Source organism: Lagenorhynchus albirostris, chromosome 5, assembly GCF_949774975.1.
Source record: "Lagenorhynchus albirostris chromosome 5, mLagAlb1.1, whole genome shotgun sequence".
Classification (NCBI taxonomy): domain Eukaryota; kingdom Metazoa; phylum Chordata; class Mammalia; order Artiodactyla; family Delphinidae; genus Lagenorhynchus; species Lagenorhynchus albirostris.
Window position 1 is genome coordinate 58,493,438 of NC_083099.1, and position 14,522 is coordinate 58,507,959.

The 14,522-nt window shown below is 37.7% G+C and overlaps 2 protein-coding genes across 6 annotated transcripts in view; one reads left to right on the plus strand and one right to left on the minus strand.

Moving 5' to 3' along the window:
• ACTL6A (actin like 6A) overlaps positions 1-12,324 on the plus strand; it is a 27,605-nt gene extending 15,281 nt beyond the window's left edge. The window contains exons 6-14 of the mRNA XM_060150044.1: positions 2,634-2,728; positions 3,016-3,122; positions 3,220-3,309; positions 4,477-4,538; positions 5,160-5,274; positions 5,491-5,571; positions 7,547-7,642; positions 10,131-10,217; positions 11,970-12,324. Of these exons, the coding sequence (XP_060006027.1) occupies positions 2,634-2,728; positions 3,016-3,122; positions 3,220-3,309; positions 4,477-4,538; positions 5,160-5,274; positions 5,491-5,571; positions 7,547-7,642; positions 10,131-10,217; positions 11,970-12,050 (814 nt within the window). The 3' untranslated portion in view covers positions 12,051-12,324. The remainder of the gene's footprint in view (positions 1-2,633; positions 2,729-3,015; positions 3,123-3,219; positions 3,310-4,476; positions 4,539-5,159; positions 5,275-5,490; positions 5,572-7,546; positions 7,643-10,130; positions 10,218-11,969) is intronic.
• MRPL47 (mitochondrial ribosomal protein L47) overlaps positions 3,107-14,522 on the minus strand; it is a 32,880-nt gene continuing 21,464 nt past the window's right edge. For 3 of the 5 annotated variants that reach the window (XM_060150046.1, XM_060150047.1, XM_060150049.1), the window contains one exon: positions 11,969-12,998. In XM_060150046.1, coding sequence (XP_060006029.1) covers positions 12,875-12,998 — 124 coding nt within the window. In that variant the 3' untranslated portion in view covers positions 11,969-12,874. Of the gene's footprint in view, positions 3,249-11,968; positions 12,999-14,522 lie in introns of those variants that run through there. The other 2 variants (XR_009540680.1, XM_060150048.1) reach the window with 2 other exon arrangements.

Genomic DNA, 14,522 nt, shown 5'->3' on the forward strand with positions numbered 1-14,522 from the left:
ACACATTAATGTCGACAAAAATAACAGTTTTATGAAAAAGATAACTCTGTTTTCCAAAACAAAAATATTAGTAAGAAGAGTAGTATTGTTTTATCTGACTTAATTGATAGCTGGGCTCTTATCTGCCAGCCTCAGGCTCTGTCCTCTTGACACCTCAGTTTGCGAGGCAGGCTTCAGTCTTCTCCTGTCAGAGCTGCATGCTGTTGGAGAATTCATTTATTTAAAAAGGTAGCAAAATCACAGAACTCATTGGTGTACCTCTGTTTTTCAAGAATGCATTGCCCTTCTGTTCTCTGCATTTTGTTGGTCCCCCTGCAGTCCTGCAGTTGAATAGTTCAGTTGTCAACCAGAGATTTGGGTAGATTTTATACTCAGATTTTGGGTTTTATCCCTTCTGTGGTTCTCTTTCTTCCAGAGTTTCTACCTTAAATGTCCAGCTTTTCTTCCAGCCCTGAACTCCTTTCTGTGTTCACTCAAGGTGGTAAAGTTGCAATTTTTCATCACTGCTTTCCTGAACCATAGCCATGGAGCTGGGAAGCACTTTTAGGTGAGGAAGCTGCAAACTTGCAGTTTTTACCCCCTCTGGTTGCAGTTTCATGAAGATAAGTTTTGGCTGAGTTTTGACTACTTTTGAATACTTTCCAGTATCTTAAAATGGTCACTTAAAATAATTTGTCCAGGTTTTATAATTGCCATCTTTAGGAGAGCTTACATACTTTTAGTCTGGTGTTACTGTTATCACTTTGTACTAACAGAGATAAAATTAGTGTTTATGTATATAGATGACCAGAGATCAGTGGAGTACCAGTAATAGCAAAGATAAATTACTAACCTATCATTCTGGCCATTTATTCTCAGACCTCTTTCCTCTGATCGTTCCTGCCCATGCCTTAGTTCTCTGCCCTTAGCCCTTCATCTCTCTTGACATGTTCTTTCTGGTTTAACTATCTCTTTCCTTGGCTTCAGATACCAGTTATACACTGACAAATTCCAAATCCATGTCTGTATCCCAGATCTTTCTTGTGAGCTCCAGGCCCACGTCCAGCTGTCTACTAGAACTTTTTTCTATTAGTTATCTGTTTAAGCACTTTCAATATATCCAAAATTCTTCTCTCCCATCAAATTTATTCTTTCTCCTTTGTGTATTATCTTACTCCCAGTTGTCTAGACCAGAAATCTTTCTCATTAACCCTTCAGATTTTGTAGTTATCAAGACCTGTCTATTCTCCAGCTTCCCCCGGCCCCAAACCAAACCTTCAAATCCATTTATTTCTCTATCCACTGCCATTGCATTAGGTGCACCCCTTCCTCTTATCTTGCCCAGTCTTCACACTGCAGCTCTGATCATCTTTGTTAATTGCCAGTCTGCTGATTTAAGCCAGAATCATCTTCCACAGCCTTGCCTTTCTTCTCCTTTCAGGCCCCACTGAACTACGCTGCACTTCCCTGACCTCTTCACCATGCTCTCTTGCCTCCTGGCCTTCCCACATGTTTCTCCTCTTCCCCATGTCCCCCTCCCCAGCTTACAATTGAATTTCCCAGGGACCGGTTATATTCCTATATACTCTCCCATGGCATCTCAAACTGTTCTTTTTATAGCTTTATTGATCTCTGCTGCACTTATCAGGATATCCTTCAGGGCAGAGACAGTTTTGGTTCACCTCTTCGTGTCTTCTCTGCTTAAGGAGTGCTAGTGAGAGAATGACCTCCCTGCTGCCCTCCTTTATTGGGCACCAGACCTATCACTAGGCACATAATAGATGCTCAGTAAATATTTGATGATCCAGTGAATGGCTCTTCTAAATGTTGGTTTATGATGTTCACGTGATGTAGGCCTTCTGCAGCACAGAGCTGTGGAAAATGGGATAAGTGGAGTCTGCTGATATTCACTGGCTGTTGAATCTGCCTGGAATAGCTCTTCCTATTGAGTTGGGGGAGATGATGATAACAGCCACTCACCTGCCAAACTGCTGAAATGGTTCTTCTTTAATCCTATGTGAGAATGGTTTTAGTTCTTATCTCAAATGTCACAGCCTCCTACTGTTCTTACCAAGTTTCTATAGATTTTGTTAAATGCTTCTTAGTTTGTTGTAAGCCCTTTGATCTGTGCCAGGGACTTTGAATAATTGTGCTAATTTGGACCAGTTTAACAGATGTCTCTCTGGGATAAAGGTTTCTCTGACTTCCTCACACCACCATTCTGGAAGTCCTGCCTGTTGTCATTTGTTTTGAAACCAGAGTTATTATTTGATGCCAACTTTCATCCCCGTATTTATTTTATTATTTTATTTATTTATTTATTTATTTTTGTGGTACGCGGGCCTCTCACTGTTGTGGCCTCTCCTGCTGCAGAGCACAGGCTCCAGACACGCAGGCTCAGCGGCCATGGCTCACGGGCCCAGCCGCTCCGCGGCATGTGGGATCCTCCCGGACCGGGGCACGAACCCGTGTCCCCTGCATCGGCAGGTGGACTCTCAACCACTGCGCCACCAGGGAAGCCCTATTTTATTTTTTTTAACGCATTTTAAGCCACAACGCACATGTTTTAAAAATGCCTTAATAAAACCTTCCCTTTACAATAAACATTATTTTAGGAACATTGATACTTTCTTTTCCTTAATGCTTTAAACTAGATTTGCTAATGGTCGTTCTACTGGGCTTATCTTGGACAGTGGAGCCACTCATACCACTGCAATTCCAGTTCACGATGGCTATGTCCTTCAGCAAGGTAACTGTATTTAACCAGGGTGCACAGAGGACACAGATCATGAAATAAAGCAATGACTTGGACTATCAAAGTATATCAGTTTCCCAGTCATGTCTTTAAGTGTTTTTTTTTTAATCTTTAGTATATAGTGTATATTTAAAACTGATGCATGGCTTCATTCATGCCTGGAGGGATAGTTCCATTAATTCTGCTTGAAAACAATTAATCATGTATAAATACACAGAGGAAATTTGTCCCAGGGAGTTTGGATGGAATGCTTTCTTAGCCTTGTTTAATCTGTTTCATAGGCATTGTAAAATCCCCTCTTGCTGGAGACTTTATTACTATGCAGTGCAGAGAACTCTTCCAAGAAATGAATATAGAACTGATTCCTCCATATATGATTGCATCAAAAGTAAGTGATGAATGAATTTTATTTCTGGGATTTACCTCCAACTCCCCACCCCCATGTTGTGAACTCTGTTAACCTAGCACTTGCTCTTGGCACTCAGGAAGCTGTTCGTGAAGGATCTCCAGCAAACTGGAAAAGAAAAGAGAAGTTGCCACAGGTTACAAGGTCTTGGCACAATTACATGTGTAACGTAAGTAACCCTTATTCTCTTTACGAAAGCATTATAGGCTGTAAGTCTTTGACTAGAGTATGAGCACTTTATATTTTCAAACTTATATTTTTAATGATATTTTACAAACAAAATTAATAGCTTTTGGCGGAGTAGGGGGGTGCTTTTCATGCTTGTCAGATATCTCAACAAACTATATTCACTTGGATTACTGTGGTGAGACCTGAAAGGAGCTTTGGGATAAAAACAAGCATTATGCTATTCTGTACATTTTTTGACTAAGAAAATGGTTTTAGTGTATAGAGACCTGCTGGTATGGCTCAGTTACGTTCCCTTTCCTAATATGAGTCAGCTATGTAAAAAAATGTGTTACTGTTCACAGCAAGGAGCCAACAAAAGGTTTTCTTTACTGAAAATCCATCTCTGAACATGACTTACTGACAGGGGAGAGGTTAGTAAAACAACCTCTCACACCACAATATACATTCATTTTTAACAGTAAAAGGATATGAAAGTCATCATTTACTATGGCAGGGATATATCCTATTTGACAGTTTCTTGCACCTAAGGATAAAGATTTTTTGTGGGTGTTTAGTACAAGGAAAAATTGCGAAAATGATTAATAATTGCGCCTAGACCTTAGACAGGATTTTTCCTTAGCAGCTCAGAGGTCCTATGTATTTCACTGCAAATTTTTTAACTGTTTTATACTATGTCAGTCATTAAAAATTCCATAAGATACAATATATATGCATTTTATATATATTCAGCTAATGAAATCTTGCTTCTAAGCTTATTTTAAAGGGAAAAACAGTAAATCAACTATAAGCCAATAAAAATTTTAAAGAAAAAACTTTTTTAAATGGGAAAACAGTGTTCTAAAACCAATTTTGTTATGCAGGACTGGGGTACAAGGGTTCCCACTTGTTTTTTTATCTCATCATTTTTCCATAATGGTTGTAATTTAAATGTTATATAATTTAACTTATAATGCGAGTGTTTAGAATTGGGTTTCTTGATGCTCAGAGTCCTTACTGGGTAGATTTATACCCTTGAAATGAGTTAGCCATCCAGGAATGTGGTACAGTTTCATTAAGAAAAGTGTTTTTAAAATAATGTTACAAAAGTATAGACTGCAAAGACAAATCTCAATAATTTTGTTTCTTATCCTTTTTTTAAAATCCATAGTGTGTTATCCAGGATTTTCAAGCCTCAGTACTTCAAGTATCAGATTCAACTTACGATGAACAGTATGTTTTCTTATTTTTTCTACAAGACTTAAAACTTAATAGCTTATTAACCTTCATACTAATCTTTAAAAAAAACTGTATACTTAATATATAACTGAATCACTTTGCTGTACACCAGAAACTAACAAAACATTGTAAATCAACTGTACTTCAATTTAAAAAAAACTGTAGGGACTTCCCTGGTGGCACAGTGGTTAAGAATCCGCCTGCCAATGCAGGGAACACAGGTTTGAGCCCTGGTCCGGAAAGATCCCACATGCCGTGGAGCAACTAAGCCTGTGCACCCTAGAGCCCGTGCTCTGCAACAAGAGAAGCCACTGCAATGAGAAGCCCGCACACCGCAACAAAGACCCAACTCAGCCAAAAATAAATAAAAATTAAAAAAAATTTTTTTTTAAACTGTGTACTTCATAAATGAGGAAAGAAATTGATTTGTTTAGTTTAAAAAATTGTAGAATATGCTTAACTGGTCTAAAGGTAAAAAGTTAAATACTGAATAACATTTTAAAAGAAAATAAGATATCCCTCTGCTTTCTTATAAGTTGATGATTCCTTAGTAGTTTATAATTCTGAAGAGGATTGTTTTCGTCTTTTGTTTAATATTGTTTGATACGTTTTCAGAGTAGCCGCACAGATGCCAACTGTTCATTATGAATTCCCCAATGGCTACAACTGTGATTTTGGAGCAGAACGGTTAAAGATTCCTGAAGGATTATTTGACCCTTCCAATGTAAAGGTATAAAAGCTTATTTTTATAATTAGCCTGGTTTTTCCTTTAAAGATCTCTTGTAATTACCTAAATTGTAATCTCTTGTAATTACCTAAAGATCTCTTGTAATTACCTAAATTGTAATCTCTTGTAATTACCTAAATAAGACTGACTAAACTTTTTTGGATGTGCTTTATTGTTTGAAGGTCTTCTGTGTGACTATTCATTTCTATTTTGTTATAGGGGTTATCAGGAAATACAATGCTGGGCGTCAGTCATGTTGTCACTACAAGTGTTGGAATGTGCGATATTGATATCAGACCAGTAAGTGCCAGTCTCATTTATGGCATAAAGGTATCTTTTAGGGCAATGTAGTGCCCCATTATTTATAATGGCCATCATTATTTAAGTTGGCAACTTTGGCCATTGACTTTGAAGTCCATTTTGTAAAAATATGTAAAAAAATGAAGTTCTACTAGAAAAGGAAAAATGCAGAACTCTAGAGCTGTGTCCAGTGTGGTAGCTTTTGGCCACATGTGGCAATTCAGTTAAAATAAACAAATTTAAATTTCAATTCTTCGGTTGCACTAGCCACATTATAAATGTAGCTAGTTGCTTCTCTATGACAGTGCAGATGTAGAACACTTCCATCATCACAGAAAGTTCTTTTGGACACTGCTGTTCTAGAGATTTCCTAAAACGTGACATACCGAGATACAGATTATTGGTGATTTTTAATGTACCTAGTACAGTTTTACTTTTTATTTTTCAGGAAGGTGTGGTTTAAGGTTTAAATTATGTAACTTTTACATGGAGTTTAGATATAAACTTCATATTTTTTGTGCTTTTCCAAGCTGTTTGTTTCATCAGTTTATTTCTTGCCAAGTTTTAAGGACTAACTCCATATTCCATACCATACTAATTATTAGATAGATTATATCTTATTTAAATGCTAGATTTAATTTGTAGCCAACGTATTGCCTTGACTTTCTTTGAGTTAATGCATTTGCTTAGAGCATAGTGCTAATAGCTAAGGGTCTATAAAAAATCATGTTGTTCAAAAAAGACTTCCGGGTAGTTATGAAAAATGTTCTTTATTTCAACTAATTACCTGCCTGGGATGTGCTGCTTCTAGGATAATGGGGTTGTAAGCATGCAATTTTTTAGTATAAACTCAAGGGGAAGGCAGTTGATTTGAAGTACATTTACTGTAAGACATTGCTAACTTTGTTTTTTATTGAGTTTTCTCCTTTAAACTATTGTTGACTGCAGAGGAGGAGATGCTTCTATATTCCATTTTCTCTTTCAAAAGTTAGATGATTTAGACATTTGGAATAAATTTTTAAAATATGAATTTAGCCACTAAAAAAGCAGGCTGACATTTAACTTTCTGATGCATACATGCAGATTAGAGGTAAATATACTCCTTATTACTGAGAATTTATTTTTGGCGGGGGAGGCCTCAGCACGTGGATTTTGAAAAAGTTCATCTCTGCAGAAGAGAAAGGTAGCAGTCATTTTGGCCAGGACTGTTGTCAGAGTATGCATTATCCACCATAATCATTAAACCTTGTCTAATTTTAAACATCGTAACTTCTAGATGTACATTCTGAGATGATGTAATTATGAAATATACCTCTAATGAAATACTGGCAGCTATCTGCCAGAAAATTATGATTGGATTGTAGAATAATTGCTTTAAGATAGTGATTCTTAAATTTTAATGCACAGTAGAATCATCTGGAGAGTTTTCTTTTTTTATAAATTTATTTATTTATTTATTTTTGGCTGCGTTGGGTCTTTGTTGCTGCGCGTGGGCTTTCTCTAGTTGCAGAGAACAGGGGGTTACTCTTTGTTGCGGTGCGCAGGCTTCTCGTTGTGGAGCACAGGCATACGGGCTGCGGTAGTTGTGGCGCACGGGTTTAGTTTCTCCACAGCATGTGGAATCTTCCCAGACCGGGGCTCGAACCCATGTCCCCTGCATTGGCAGGTGGATTCTTAACCCTGCGCCACCAAGGAAGCCCTCATCTGGAGAGTTTTAAATAAACCAACAAAAACTTTTCCTGGACCCCATCCCCAGAGATTTTTATTTAATTGCCCCCAGGTATTGGTGTTTTAAAAGCTCCCTAATGAGTTGAATGCAGCCAGGATTGAGAACCACTAGATTAAACTAGTAGGTCTATGTAGAAGTAAAAAATTAAAAAAGGGAAAATTGTACTGGAAGACATGGTTTTATTTGTAGTTGTATTTAAAACTGTTGGAAACATTTGGAACTAATTTATTTTTGTTTTCATCCCAGGGTCTCTATGGCAGCGTTATAGTGGCAGGAGGAAACACGCTAATTCAGAGCTTTACTGACAGGTTGAATAGAGAACTCTCTCAGAAAACACCCCCGGTAAGTTTTGTTTGTTCATTAGTGGTATTTTTCAGTCATATGTATCCTCACTGCTGGTGGAACTTTATATAGTTTGTTTTTCAGTAGGTTGATGGTATTTTGTGTCTGCCTGGTATGGTATTACTTAAAGTTAATACCCCTTATTAATCAAATTTTTCTAGATGACATCTATTAGTTACTCTTGTACTGTTTGAATCTCACTTTATTCATTGATTCCATACTTAAGTACCTATAGTCTGTTAGGCACTAAGGATAGGAAATATAGTCCCTTCCCACCAAGGGCTTAGTCAGTTAGGAGGAGTAGACATGCAGAAAATAAAAACTGTAATGTGCTAAGTGGTTCAGTATGTCATCAACCAGGCCCTCTTAAGAACACTGAGGGGAAAGCACTTAACTCCCTAGGAGTGTCAGAGAAAGCCTCATTAAGAAGCTGTTTGAATGAACAGGAGTTCAGCTGGTTGGCAGTTTATGAAAGGACATCTAGGTAGAGGGAATACCATGTGCCGAATATGAAGGGAGATGGCATATTCCAATATTTTGAAGTAGTTGGCTTATAGTCTGTGTAGAAGTGGGGAGAGCTATATGGCTGGAAAGATGAGCACGATGGTATATTATGTCCTAGGGCTGCCGTAACAAAGTACTACAAACTGGATGGCTTAAGACAACAGAAATTTATTACCTCTCAGTTCTGGAAGCTAGAAGTCTGAAATCAACATGTCATTAGGGCCATGCTCTCTGAAACGTACAGAAGAGAATTTTTCCTTCCCTCTTTCTAGCATCTCATGATTTGCCAGCAATCCTTGGCGTTTCTTGGATTGCAGTTATAGCACTTCAGTGTCTATCCCCGTTGACATGTGGCATTCTCCCTTTGTGGGTATGTCCTCTTAAATGAACTCTAGTTGTAATGGATTAAGGGTCCACCCTACATCTGCAGAAACTCTATTTCTAAATTAGGTCACATTCACAGCGACCAGGGATTATCAACATACCTCTTTGGAGGATACAGTTCAACCCACAGAGATAGGTACCAGGTCATGTCACTTATTAACAGCAAACTTACAAGATAAAATCTGGCAGAGGACTAAAGAGCTTTTATGTTTTAAAAACATCCCTTGGTGCACTGTGATAACTTTCAAAAGGATAGAAGAACCTGGTTTAGGGAGAAGGTAGTTTACGTGGTACATTAGTAACAGAGTAGTAGTCATAGTCTTTAGATTTTTAAACTTCCACCAAGTAGTTTTTTGTAAGGTATTCTGCAATAAATATTACATTTTAAAAAACTTTATTAGAGATTACATAGGCCCTAACAGAATCTATAGAATTTGTGTACTTGATAGCCTTTTGTTTCTCATATAAAGGACTGTTTTACATATGCCACATTTTTATATTTGTTATGTAAGTATTGATATAGGCACAAGATTGATACCTCCTTACATTTTTGGAGATATAGACTGACCTGGCATCTACCTTAATTATAGTACTAATCATTAAATTTCATAAAAGTCCCAGAATAATGAATATAGACTTGGGCTGTCCCAGGTCTGGTCAAGACCAGTTAGATACTATCCTTGTCTTTTAGGAGGCAATTAAAATTTAATGAAATCCATTGTAATAGATATCAACCAGTTCCTCACCTACAAAACCCTGTGTTCATCCCTCCTGCCCTCAGCACCCCTCCCTCCCATTCCACATACTCCACCCCTGCTACATACAGTTATTTCACTGTGAAAAAGACTCAAGCTGTATGTTCATATATAGAATAATTGGTAAGTATCAACAATTTGAGAACTATCCCCAGAAGCAAATTCCTAGGTAGGGGGAAAATCTCTCCATACAGGAAGTGAGATAGGGATAGTGCTGAGCCATAAAACCATGTTTATTGAGAGAGTGTTCCAGCAGAACAGAAACACTAACTTGAAAGAAAGCAGTGTGAATAAACTTTCCTGAGATCTTATGTCTGTGTTTTGATTTGGATGGGGGCAGGGAGGAATAGCGAGGGTTGAACTAAGATTCAACCCTTGAGGGATGAACTAAGAGAGGAGGGATTTTGAAGGCCTAAAAAAGTAAGTTAGAAAGTTGAGGAGCACTACAGAAAGGGCAGCAGGTTGGGATAATAATTATACTTGGTGTTGGACAAAATGAAATAATATATGAAGCACTTAGCATAGTACCTGATTTATAGTGTTAAGTACTTATTTTGCTGTTTTAGGATTAAATTCTGAATGCCATGCTGTCTAGTATGCAGTTTTGTAAGGTTTATATAATTTATTTTCTTATTCAACTACACATTACAAGACATAATCAAAGTACTTTAAAATCCTATACAGTAGTCCAACCTATGCCTACTATTAATCTGGCTACTACAAAATAATCATGTGTAATTAGTGCTTGAACCAGAGCCACTAAAAGGTCATAACTTGAATTTCCTAAGTTGAGTCACTTGTTCTATTTGATCCTACTAATACTTATTCTTCCCTTTCTATTTTAGAGTATGCGGTTGAAACTGATTGCAAATAATACAACAGTGGAACGGAGGTTTAGTTCATGGATCGGTGGCTCCATTCTAGCTTCTTTGGTTAGTAGATAAACTACTTTGCAAAATAGTTGAAGATTCTTATTTAACTTAAATGTATCACTGAAAATACTGAATTTAGTAGAAAGACTAAAAATCCCCATGAATCATTTATCTTCGCAGTTTTTAGCTATCAAATTAGTAGAGGACCTGATACCAGTTTTACATGTTCCAAAATGACAAAATGCCTCAATGCCTTAGTAGTAGTAGGTATTGTCAGCCTAATTACAGCTTCCCCTCTCACACAGAGGCGGGCATCTGTTAACTTATCCTCGCCTCTTTTAATAATACTCCCATTGGCTCTGGTCAGGACTTATCTGCAGCACATTTAAAATTAAATCATTCCGGGCTTCCCTGGTGGCACAGTAGTTAAGAGTCCGTCTGCCGATGCAGGGGACACGGGTTCGTGCCCCAGTCCGGGAAGATCCCACGTGCCGCAGAGCGGCTGGGCCTGTGAGCCATGGCCACTGAGCCTGCACGTCTGGAGCCTGTGCTCCGCAACGGGAGAGGCCACAACAGTGAGAGGCCCGCGTACCGCAAAAAAAAAAAAAAAAAATTAAATCATTCCTTCTTGGGTTCTGGTTGCTCCCTGGCCTGTTGGTGAGGTAGAGTAAGTCAGGAATTGGTTCTAGGGGCAAATGGTGAAGTCATGGTGTTGGGGTTTGCATGCTGCTTGGACTGGTGCCTACTGTGAATCAGGAGGAAGTCCTTGTACTTATCTGCACCCTAAATTTGGAGGATTTCCCCTTCACCTCAGAGCAGCCAAAGTAAATGTCACTAAGTACTTATGCTAAACATTTTAAAAAGCTATTAACTATTAAATGTTTGTAACTGTCCATTTATATATTTCTGGTCTATGTTCTGTTTCTAGTCTTTTAATGATCTTAGTTCAAAACTCGATATGAAACAAAACAATATATGAATCCACTTGAATAATCATAGGGAACGGATTTCTTCTGCTTACACGTCTTAGTAGTAATGTAGTCCACGTTCCTTGCTCCTTTAGTCATTTTCCTCCTTTGACCTATTTTGCATAGTGCGTGTGTACTGTCGTTTGTGTACTTGTAAAACTTTATCCTAGTTTGAGTTCCAAACGTTACCATTAATCAAATGCTAGAACATTTCATCAATGCTGTACTAGGATCAAGCCTTCCAACAATTTCTGTTGTTGCCTTAATCAGTCCATCATAGCTAAACTCTTCATCTTCCTTTCCCAGCATTTTCTAAATCCTCATGACAGTATAGAAAGATTTAATATTCTATATAAACTTGGGCAAGACTAAATAGTATCTTTGCACGTTCTGGAGGAGGGCAGAAAAAAGGGTGTAATTTTTTTTTTAATTTATTAATTTATGGCCGTGTTGGGTCTTCATTTCTGTGCGAGGGCTTTCTCTAGTTGCGGCAAGTGGAGGCCACTCTTCATCACGGTGCGTGGGCCTCTCACCATCGCGGCCTCTCTTGTTGCGGAGCACAGGCTCCAGACTCGCAGGCTCAGTAATTGTGGCTCACGGGCCTAGCTGCTCCACGGCATGTGGGATCTTCCCAGACCAAGGCTCGAACCCGTGTCCCCTGCATTGGCAGGCAGATTCTCAACCACTGCGCCACCAGGGAAGCCCAGAAGGGTGTAATTTGAGTACTATTTGGGGAGGGGTTTAAGAGTTCTTCAAAAATTAGGAGTTGTGATAATGAAGATATTAAAAGAAAAAATTTTCTAATAGAAAGGTTCATACGTAATTTTTTCTTTCCATTTCACAGGGCACCTTTCAGCAGATGTGGATTTCCAAACAAGAATATGAAGAAGGAGGGAAGCAGTGTGTAGAAAGGAAATGCCCTTGAGAAGAGTTCCCAAACAACTACCTTCTTTGTCACCTTACGTTTCATAGCTTTAGTATACTCAGGAAAAGAACAACCATCTTTTGTAGAATGTTTATACATTTTTGCATATTTCAATTTCCACTTAAATTTTTTAAGGCTTTAACTGGCTCTGTAAATTAAAATAAGTTTGTGCTTTCCTTGAAATGCACTTATTCTTATTACAAGCATTTTATAATTTTGTATAAATGTCTATTTTCTCTAAATATTTTGCTTTCAGTAAAATGCTTTCCAACTCTGTTTATGGTAGAATTGCTTTTTATTGACTAGTAAAACTTACTGCCTATGTTTTTTACCTTAGGCTTTTAAAATTAAATAAAAATTACTAGCCACTCCAGAAATACTTTTTTTTTGGACTGCTGTGTTGTAACTTGCCACTTTAAGTACTAAATATATTTATCATTATTTTGAATGGAAGTACTCACTGTTTATTAACAGTAGAATCCATAGCCCCTTCATATCTAGTAACAATAGTAGTGAAAAGTTTACCTGAATTCCAAAATTACCTTATTGCCTTTGCTATAGCAGTTATATCACTTTCCCACTTTAAGATACAGGCGATTAAAAGTCTGCTTAGATGTCAGAATTTATAAAATGGGAATTTAATCTGAACTTTATACGTGATTTTGACCACTTCCAGATTTAGCATGCCATAATAACACTTAAAACAGTCGACAGTCATTTGACTAAAAACACAAGTTATTTATAAACCACTTAATATGTATTTACTTTTGTATACAGATTGTAATCCAAGAAAAACAAAATGGTAAATTAAGAGTTCAGCTATCTTAGACAAGACTTGACTTCTGGGCTTCAGAAAGATGTGGAAACTTTTCCTGAAGAAACTTTTCTTTCTTGCTTGCTAAACTTCTCTTCCTTGCTTTGATGCGGGCTTGTTTCTCAGTTCTCAATCTAGGTAAATAAAAGCATAACAGCAATTTATACAAAACTATTTCCCTGTTACTCGGTACTGTCAACGTATGTCCAAATCAATCACTTAAAGGCCTCAATCATGCCCGTCTCTGTATTAGATGTGTAATGTATATTATTAAACTTGAATAATCATTGTAAACCTACACAAGTCAAAGATAAACATGAAATCAAAAGCATCTGTAATGCTACACCAATTCTCCTTCCTATTTCCTGACTGGAAAGAAAGAACAGACCTGTGAGCCTCTAACAGACTGGGCTTTCTCCTTTATTTTTAGAAATAATGTAGTTTTATAGAATACATTAGATATTTTACATCCTGAGATACGTCCTGAGGTGTTTAGGAATTCCCTAATTTCAAATAGCACTCAGTCTAACATCATTTCCCCACAACTGAGAGAATAAAGCCATGCTAAGAGATGATGCTTAGTGCTAGCTGGACTAGCCACTCTGGGTTTGCCTCTACCTATCAGCATCCCAGGGCATTAGGCCTTTGTGCCTCAGCTAAATTATGTTGACTTATAAGGTCACTTTGGAATTATCAAAATTGCAAATGATAAATTCATGGATGCCTAGCCTCTACTGTACTTAAATTGAAATATAACAATACAGTTAAGAGACAGGTACTGGGACTTTCCTGGTGGTGCAGTGATTAAGAATCAACCTGCCAATGCGGGGAACATGGGTTTGAACCCTGGTCCAGGAAGATCCCACATGCCGCGGAGCAACGAAGCCCATGTGCCACAACTACTGAGCCTGTGCTCTAGAGCCTGCGAGCCACAACTACTGAAGCCCGTGCACCTAGAGCCCGTGCTTCGCAACAAGAGAAGCCACCGCAATAGTAAGCCCGTGCACCACAACGAAGAAGAGTAGCCCCTGCTTGCCGCAACTAGAGAAAGCCTGCACGCAGCAATGAAGACCCAATGTAGCCAAAAATAAATAAATTTATTAAAAAAAGAATTCTATATTCAGCAAAACTCATTCCAGAGTGAAGGTGAAATAAAGGCCTTTATATTAAAATAAAAAAGGTACTGAATAACTACAATATGCCAGTGCTATGGAGGAGGTCACAGAAATTTGAGATAAGGGTTATATTTGGATAGAGATAAAAATACATATACGAAATATATAAGCTACTTTATAAACTAAGTATAAAGTAAGACTAAACAAAGTTGAAATCAGATTACGCATTCTATTCAGTCTTTGCTCCAACTAAATTTTGGCCATTTAAAAAAATAAACCCATGTTAAAGGTTTGCTATTCTTAAGAATATTCAGAAGATTATGCTGCATGTTCTGAAGGTAAGGCTAAAGGTAGTTTCAAAAACAATATATTTAAGGCCTGTAAAAGTGACACTGCATTCATAAATTCTCATACATTAAAGTCACGTTATTTACAGCTTCACCTATTACGGCTAAGGGACAAAAGGATCAAATTGCACACTAGGTTTGGAGACAGCGAGGAGGAAAAGCCAGTGCAGTTAATTTCTTCAATTGCTTATTTCAT